This window comes from Erpetoichthys calabaricus, chromosome 8, assembly GCF_900747795.2.
Source record: "Erpetoichthys calabaricus chromosome 8, fErpCal1.3, whole genome shotgun sequence".
NCBI classification, from domain to species: Eukaryota; Metazoa; Chordata; class Cladistia; order Polypteriformes; family Polypteridae; genus Erpetoichthys; species Erpetoichthys calabaricus.
Window position 1 is genome coordinate 59,027,273 of NC_041401.2, and position 9,454 is coordinate 59,036,726.

Genomic DNA, 9,454 nt, shown 5'->3' on the forward strand with positions numbered 1-9,454 from the left:
GACGTTTTGATAGCTCAGTAATAAAGGTGAAGTATTTCAGTTATTTCAGCTTCAAAGAGTTATGATCCTGATACATTATACAAAGAACTGATAAACTACAAATGGTAACAAATCTCTTGAGACTGTCTAATACTGGGATTTAGATGAACCGTCAAAGCATAAAAAGGGGCAAATATGCACAATGTACTATATTTAAAACTGAGAAACAGGAATAAGACTGTAAAAGGACAACTTTCAAAATCTTTTCATATGTTATACATTTTAATATAGTACTAATGTCTACTTTTTGTGACAGTGCAATAAGCATCAAAAATCATACCTCTGCCATCCCTGAATGACACAACAGCTTTATTAATTTCAGAGATGAGTTCCACAGTGAAATCTTCACCATCAGCTAAATTGGAAATGTTTTCCACCATCATAATCAATACATCTCTGGAGATATTGTCACCAATATTCTCCACAACAGCCAACATGCATTGTGGCTCTGAACTTTCTTCATCACTGATTGCTTCATGAAAAAAAAAATACAACAGAAAGATCCAGATGGAATCATTTATCTATTTAAAACAACATTCATAAGGTATAAGTAGTTAAGCAGTCATGTTTATAGACACTTAGTAAATTAATGTTAGGGTACACTTGGTAGAACACTGTTATTTCCATCCTGTGAATAGCTGATTCTTATGCTTTTGTATTAAGCAGACAGTGTGAGATGCAAATTGCAGAATTAGACAAAACTAAACAGTGTATAAAAACACTATATATGACAGTAGGAAAAGACAATGGAACAGGAGGTGGGACTCTTGTAGCAGTCCTCCCAAATCAGAAAGATGCCAAAGAGACTAAATTTTTCAAGTATGACGCCTTTACTATAAATAAGGCACACAGCGGGACATGAACAAAGAGTGAACAATAAACTGTACTACTTAAAAGGAAATAATGACCTCACTCCCTCTGCTCTGGAATCATGTGCTGCCACCTAGCGAACTGGAGAGTCACACAAGAACTTTTGCCTGATTTACATGTAAAAAGATTAAACACATTTCTGTCACCAGGGTACCAGATTCTTCTCTCTGTTAGCAATGATGTGTTCCAGGTTGCACATTTCAATCTTTATTCACGCCTTGTTGGCCCCAGTCTCTGTCTCTTACCAAAATTATCTGGAAGGCAAACCACTGCACCAGTTAAGGGGGAAAAACTTTAATATGGTCCTGAAATCACAATTCTAATAATGAGCTCTTAGGAAAAACAAGATTTCTAAATGCAAAACTGGTTTGTAGAAATCTGATAGAGAATAATGCATTTGTTTTTCCAGTGAGCAATAGACAATACTAGCCTGCAAATCATACCACAGTAGAAGGAACATTTTGAAAAACAGCCGGTTAAATAAAAATAGCTAGTATTTGAGATACTGCATTAAACCTTCAACAAAAAAACAAAACACACTTTGCACTTTTATTCCAATTACAAATAAAATACTGGAGTGCCTTATTGTACCCTTTACACTGTACTACACCTGCAAACCACTGCACCAGTTAAAGGGAAAAACACTACAATATGGTGTTGAATTCATAAATGTAATAATGAGATCTTAGGAAAAAGATTCCTAAAAGCAAACCTTGTTTTAAAAATCTGACAGAGAACAATGCATTTGTTTTTCTAGTGAGCAACAGAAAATACCAACATCAACATCATACCACAGTAAAAAGAACATTTTAAAAACAGCAAATTAATACAAATAGCTAGTATTTGTGATATTGCATTAAACCTTTACCAAAAACAACACATTTTGTACTTTTATTTAAATTATAAATAAAATATGGGAGTGCCATACTGTACCTTCCTTCAGTTTCTCATTTTCTTCATTCTGAAAGATACATATGTATTTGAAATTAACATGATTGAGATTTTTAAAATGTATTTCTGGAAAGTATAGTTGATGTACTCACAGGAAGTCGCACTTTAGACTCAGCTTGTTCTGGAAGTGTGACTTTCAGCTTTACTGTTTCATTATCCACGCTCAGTTCGTGGCTGGTCTTTTCAAGGACCTGTTTTCTTACTAAAGCAATATAACAACACAAAGCAAGGTAAAGGGAAATAACATGCACTTTTCTATTAACAATAAAAACGTAGCAACAATAGAACATCCTATTTTAAAAATGATGGTCTAAAATAGTGAATTGTTAAAAGTTTACTTTAATGAAAAGATAAGCAGTTTGATTTTCTCACACAAATCATTCTACAGTTGAAAAAGAAACAAGTAAAAACACTGTAAAACAATAATGGCAACTTAGTTAAATGGCCTATGTAAGGGGATCCAGCTCTAAGAATATTCCACGGGAAATAGCACCATCAGAACAGCACAGGTAATGATGAAGTTCAAAAGAAGACTTCTACAGACAGGTAGAGAAAGAGAGAGAGAGACCCAAGTTGGCAGTGGTATGACAACTAAAAGTGTCAGCGTGGAAGGTAGGGGCACTTACATAACCATAAATCCTGTACACAAACTCCATCACTCAAAAAGTCAACAGGTAAGGACACCAACCATTTATTTAGGGCAGTGATTGCAGGCAGATAGGCACATAATATTCTGACTGACCTGTGGTAGCACATGGCCACTAACTTCTAAGTACTACACTGAATACTCTTGTGCACTTTCTATTATTACCCTTCAGTTTTCATTCATTCATTCCCCACCACTTATCCAAAACAGGGTCACGGGGAAAATGCTCTTAGCAGTGAGGCCCATACATCCCTTTCCCCAGCCACACTTGATAAGTCATACTCTGGGATCCAAATGCGTTCCCAGGCCATTTGGAAGATATAATTCTACCAGTGTTCCCTGGGTCTCCTCCCAGCTGCCCGTGCCTATAAAACCTCCACAGGGAGGTGTCCAGGAGGCATCCATACCAGATGCCCAAACCACCTCAATTGGCTCCTCTCAATGAAGAGGGTCAGCGGCTCTACTCCAAGCCTCTCTCAGATGTCTGCACTTCTCACACTATTTCTAAGGGAGAGCCCAGACACCCCGCAGAGAAAGCTAATTTCTGCCACTTGTATCCGCAATCTCATTCTTTCAGTCATTACCCAAAGCTCAGAGACCATTGGTGGGAGTAGGGACGCAGATGGACCGGTAAACCGAGAGCTTCGCCTTCTGACTTAGCTCTTTCTTCATCACCACATATAGGAAAGGTGACCACATAACTGTGCTTGACACCCCAATCCATCTGTCAGTCTCACCATCCCTTTTACCCTCACTTGTGAATAAGACCCAGAGGCACTTAAACTCTGCAGTTCAAAAAGCTACAAGTAAAAACATTGTACAACAATAATGGCAACATATTATATGGTTGGTATGAGGGGATCCAGCTTGGAAAAAACAGCACAGGTAATGATGAAGTTCCAAAGAAGACTTCCATAAAGAGAGAGAGACAGACAGAGACAGAGACAGAGACCTAAACTGGCAGTGGTATGGCAAGGCCATTTAAAAAACCATAAATCCTGTACACAAGCTGCATCACTCAAAATGTCAACAGGCAGAGAAGGAGGAGGAGGAGGTTGGGATCATGAGCTGATACAGCATGTTGCCGCACCCACCCAGGACGAAGCAATTGCAGGTTAAGGGCCCTGCTTAAGGCCCCCACGCAAAGACACCAGTCATTTATGGAAGGACTGCAGGCAAACAGACACACAATTTCCTGACTGACAAGTGGAAGCACATGGCCACTAATTTCTAACTACTATTGACAGTTTGTTATTTAAGGATGAATTCTACTTTAGTATTAACACTTTACTACTAGCATGCAGACTTGAAGGACCACTCCTGTTTGGAAATGGCAGCCAAGAAGCTGCCATGGAGACCTGGCTTTTAAAGGGCAATTAAAGGCTCATGGGTCCACAGACACCAGAAACCACTTTGGCGAGGCTTTGCCTGGTGCCTCAATTTTCATGTTACTGCTTACGCCCTGTGGTGGACTCTCTGAAAGCACCATGTTTGTGAAGATAGTGGCATGTCACATTGCATATACCTGTATTATGATAGTGGCTGTTTCATTAATGATAATACAGGTCAACTAAGTATTTTAGAATGGCATACTTTTTGGTTCAATTGTCACTAACGCAATGTTACTTGATATACAGTGGTGTGAAAAACTATTTGCCCCCTTCCTGATTTCTTATTCTTTTGCATGTTTGTCACACAAAATGTTTCTGATCATCAAACACATTTAACCATTAGTCAAATATAACACAAGTAAACACAAAATGCAGTTTTTAAATGATGGTTTTTATTATTTAGGGAGAAAAAAATCCAAACCTACATGGCCCTGTGTGAAAAAGTAATTGCCCCCTTGTTAAAAAATAACCTAACTGTGGTGTATCATACCTGAGTTCAATTTCCGTAGCCACCCCCAGGCCTGATTACTGCCACACCTGTTTCAATCAAGAAATCACTTAAATAGGAGCTGCCTGACACAGAGAAGTAGACCAAAAGCACCTCAAAAGCTAGACATCATGCCAAGATCCAAAGAAATTCAGGAACAAATGAGAACAGAAGTAATTGAGATCTGTCAGTCTGGTAAAGGTTATAAAGCCATTTCTAAAGCTTTGGGACTCCAGCGAACCACAGTGAGAGCCATTATCCACAAATGGCAAAAACATGGAACAGTGGTGAACCTTCCCAGGAGTGGCCGGCCGACCAAAATTACCCCAAGAGCGCAGAGACGACTCATCCGAGAGGTCACAAAAGACCCCAGGACAACGTCTAAAGAACTGCAGGCCTCACTTGCCTCAATTAAGGTCAGTGTTCACGACTCCACCATAAGAAAGAGACTGGGCAAAAATGGCCTGTATGGCAGATTTCCAAGACGCAAACCACTGTTAAGCAAAAAGAACATTAGGGCTTGTCTCAATTTTGCTAAGAAACATCTCAATGATTGCCAAGACTTTTGGGAAAATACCTTGTGGACTGATGAGTCAAAAGTTGAACTTTTTGGAAGGCAAATGTCCCGTTACATCTGGCGTAAAAGGAACACAGCATTTCAGAAAAAGAACATCATACCAACAGTAAAATATGGTGGTGGTAGTGTGATGGTCTGGGGTTGTTTTGCTGCTTCAGGACCTGGAAGGCTTGCTGTGATAGATGGAACCATGAATTCTACTGTCTACCAAAAAATCCTGAAGGAGAATGTCCGGCCATCTGTTCGTCAACTCAAGCTGAAGCGATCTTGGGTGCTGCAACAGGACAATGACCCAAAACACACCAGCAAATCCACCTCTGAATGGCTGAAGAAAAACAAAATGAAGACTTTGGAGTGGCCTAGTCAAAGTCCTGACCTGAATCCAATTGAGATGCTATGGCATGACCTTAAAAAGGCGGTTCATGCTAGAAAACCCTCAAATAAAGCTGAATTACAACAATTTTGCAAAGATGAGTGGGCCAAAATTCCTCCAGAGCGCTGTAAAAGACTCATTGCAAGTTATCGCAAATGCTTGATTGCAGTTATTGCTGCTAAGGGTGGCCCAACCAGTTATTAGGTTCAGGGGGCAATTACTTTTTCACACAGGGCCATGTAGGTTTGGATTTTTTTTTTTGCCTTAATAATAAAAACCACCATTTACAAACTGCATTTTGTGTTTACTTGTGTTATATTTGACTAATGGTTAAATGTGTTTGATGATCAGAAACATTTTGTGTGACAAACATGCAAAAGAATAAGAAATCAGGAAGGGGGCAAATAGTTTTTCACACCACTGTACATTTCCCCTTACAACATTATGACAGGGACATTTTGCTAAGTAATTTATTTTGATAGTGAATTTGCACTGCAAATATTGAATGGTATTTCCTGACAAATTACTAACACTTATATCACTGGGTACAACCTCTGTGGAAATTCATGAGAAAAAAAATTAATTAAAATGACTGAGCCTAAGCATCTGGAATAATAACACCAGAATTCATTCAGCGCAAAAGAAGTGTGATAATTCCTTATCATGTGTAGATATACTGTACATTTGATTAGTCGGAACTGAATTAATATGTGTGATGTAAATGAACAGATGACTGGATGAGTGAACAGGAGTGAAGAAGGAGGAGTGTGAGGTGTTTGTACTGGGGTGTGGGTGGAAGGGAGTGCCTAGCCTGGCTCAGCCCAAACATCACTTGCTTTGCAAGAATCTGGTGATCCCAGCTGCAGAGATCAAATCTAGTAGGCCAACTAGCTTTGTTTTGGTTCTGTCTACATTAATAACTTTTTTGCTCTTCCTATTATTATCCTTCAGTTTTGCATTTTTAATACAATATTTTTGTATAACTTAAAGACTTTTCAACTTTTTGTTCCGAGTTAGGGTGCCACACAAAGTGGCCCACTCTATTAAATAAAATAGTCTACTGTACTTTTAATGTTTCACTTAATTCCCAATGGATATTTACATGCAAATCACACACAAAACATTCTCAAACCTGCATAATCCAAAGTCAGAGTCACAGAGGATCACAGCCTATTCCAGTAGGAATTAATTCTGGACTGGATACCAGTCAATTGAATGGTCCACATATGCACACAGCCATACAGGGCCATCTTAAAATGAAGACTGCTTTTGGCAAGTGTGAGAAACCCCCATGTGGAGAAGGGAGAATATCTGAAGTTCACAGATGTATTAAACTAACATGGGATTCAAACTGAGAAGGCTATGATTAAAATAATTACATAAAAGTTAACACTCTCTCCTCACGGCTGCGTTGATATTTATCCCAAATCCTTAACTCTCTGCCTGCAGTATTTAGATTCTGCTACAGTTAGAAATTACCCTCCATAAAGTATCCATTTTCAGCAAACCGATAAAGATCAATCTATCCATTTTCAAAGTCTGCTTTTTTATTACACAGATGCACAGTCTCCTATGATTTAGCTGGGGAACACAGCAAACCTAGAACACCATGATGTCAGTTAATTCCACCAAGTGACATGAGTACAGTAATCTGTTGCAACATTTAAAGTCTTCTGCCAATTGTTTTACAAAAATGTTTTGTCTAGTCAAACTGAGAATATGGTGTTTTTAGTTAGTGCTGTCTGTAATGACATTTTCCTTTCATTCATTACTTAACATATTTAATTCAATTCAGGATCACAGGGACTAAAACATATTTGGGTCAATAGTCAAGAGGCAGAAATTAAAACTGAAAGAAGTGCAATTGTTTAACACAAGGAATATTCACGTGTACACCCTCATTTAGAACTTAATTTTTTGTGATCAATTATTTGTTAAGTGGGTAAAACAAGCCAAATGTTGATAAAGAGTATACACAAAAAACTGATATAATGAAATGAGATGTGATATGTCCAATTAAAATTCTTCATCAATTCAAACATCAGGATTGTAAAAACCAGTTTAGGGGTTGGGAAGGAGAACTGAAGTAATCAGCATAATACACGATGGATGGTCGGGTGTATCTGTGTAGTCAAATTTTATTTTTTGTCAAAACGTAATTATGATTTGCTAAAATAACATTTTAAATATTTGCCATTACAGGTAAAAATAGATATGACATAAACATTTTTAAGATGATGATGGAAACCGGTGTGTCTGCAGAAAAAAAAATGATAACATTTCCTTGTCGCAAACCACAGGTTAACCCTGTGTTTGCTCTTAGATTCCTATAAACGTACAGATGAGTAAGGAGTCCCAAACTGGACATACGTCCGATCCTTAATTGGAAATATGCTGGTGTCTGCGTGTTACGCTAAACAATTGTGTAATAATAGCAGTTCAGCCATAAATATTAGAACCAACAAAATGTTCTCCTTTGGCTCGGCTGGACTAGATGGAGTTGTCCTTAAAGTGCTTTCCTTAGAGGTGTCTATGGAAGATCTGAACCAAAGGTTCCGTGGAGTGCTTTATGGCAGGTCTGAACCAAACGAGACTGGTTGTCATCGATCCGGCGTCGCTCCCTACAACAGAGCATTTCCAGTGGGCCACACGGGAACGCAGGTCCGCGCTGAAAAACATTATTTCCCTGTGTTAACGATGTCCGTCATTGCTTTTATTGAACAGTAGATGTCATTAAAACTGTTACTTCGGTAGTTTTAACAAATATAACCATTTTAGAATGTTATGTTTAGCTCATCCCGGTCAAACCAAACTTGAAATACCGTCACAGAATTAATACAACACAATACACAACGGGGGGGGGGGCAATCAAGACGCCGAGCATCCGTACGTATCCCGACAGTGGCAAACAACACTCGGATGATGTTTAAAACGAGTGCTTGTCTCGCGCCACGCAGCTGAACACGAGTGGCGTGTCTATGACGGAGGGCACGCCCGGTTACTCGAACCCCGAAGCCCGCATCCGAACATACAGCCTGTCAGCGCCTTCAGGTGTCTCAACTTACTTTCTGGGTTCCTAAAACCCACGATGGCCCGAGTGCTGTCTTTATCGTCGTACTCCACGTCACAGTCTCCTCCATTTGACTTTTTCTTACTCTGGAAATAGATTTGAAGTTTGTTTTTGATATTCTTGCCCGCTGCCTGACTCCAATTGCCATCAACAATTAGACGGTAGGGATATTCCTCCGCCATCGCTCCTTGAGGTTCGCAGGCCTGCCGGCCGTATGTTCGTTTCTACGCGAAAAAAAAAAACTTCCCTTTCGGTTTTGCTTCTGCCAAAATCAAAAGCGAAAGTTAGACTCCGGACAATATAAACAGTATGTGGCTTTTTCCAGGAATAAAGGGCGTCTCGGTTTTATACTGCATTTTGTCACATGCTTTTTTAACACAATAGATAATTGAACGTTCTTTTTAACTTTTAACGGTTAACTTAAGTAGAAATTATTGAGTAAAAAATCCATATGACTTCCATCCATCCATTTTCCAACCCGCTGAATCCGAGACTTTTATTATTAAAACCACTTCTTTTTCTTATACAGGATCGTGGGAGGCCGATGTCAGTCCGACTGAGTATCAGGTGCATATAGCAGTGTATCAGTCCAACATTCAGTCCACTGCAGAGCACAGTAAGGCACACAACTTCACAGGTAACTTGGAATTAGAGACAGAGAACTTTATTTGACATTTTTAAATTAAATAAAATGCCTTAAAATAAATAAAATAATAAAGCTTTTTATTTTTATTTTTATTTTTTTTTAATATTTTTATTTTATTAATTTTCATTGTAATCATTCCATACAAACAGATCAATTTATAACCCAACAAATTTGAAAACAAATCAAACCCCACCCCTGAGAAGGAGAGCTTAGCTAAAGGAAAATTTCTTTAAGCTTTTTAATAAGGCAACATTAGACAAAAGAAGGGGAGAAGTAAATATCTATATAAATAAGAGATGGAGAAGGGAGTTAAATGCAATAATAGTTATTTCTCTTATTCTAAAATAATATTGATTAAATCCTGCCATGTTTTGAAAAAATTTTGTACAGATCCTCTAACTGAA

The 9,454-nt window shown here is 38.5% G+C and overlaps 1 protein-coding gene across 1 annotated transcript in view; it reads right to left on the bottom strand.

Annotated features, from left to right (window-relative positions):
• Positions 1–8,672, bottom strand: part of parp14rs1 (poly(ADP-ribose) polymerase family member 14-related sequence 1) — a 72,992-nt gene extending 64,320 nt beyond the window's left edge. The window contains exons 1-4 of the mRNA XM_051930546.1: positions 8,400–8,672; positions 1,953–2,062; positions 1,843–1,870; positions 320–511 (exon numbers count right to left, since the gene is read on the bottom strand). Of these exons, the coding sequence (XP_051786506.1) occupies positions 320–511; positions 1,843–1,870; positions 1,953–2,062; positions 8,400–8,586 (517 nt within the window). The 5' untranslated portion in view covers positions 8,587–8,672. The remainder of the gene's footprint in view (positions 1–319; positions 512–1,842; positions 1,871–1,952; positions 2,063–8,399) is intronic.
• Between the last annotated feature and the right edge of the window lie 782 nt (positions 8,673–9,454).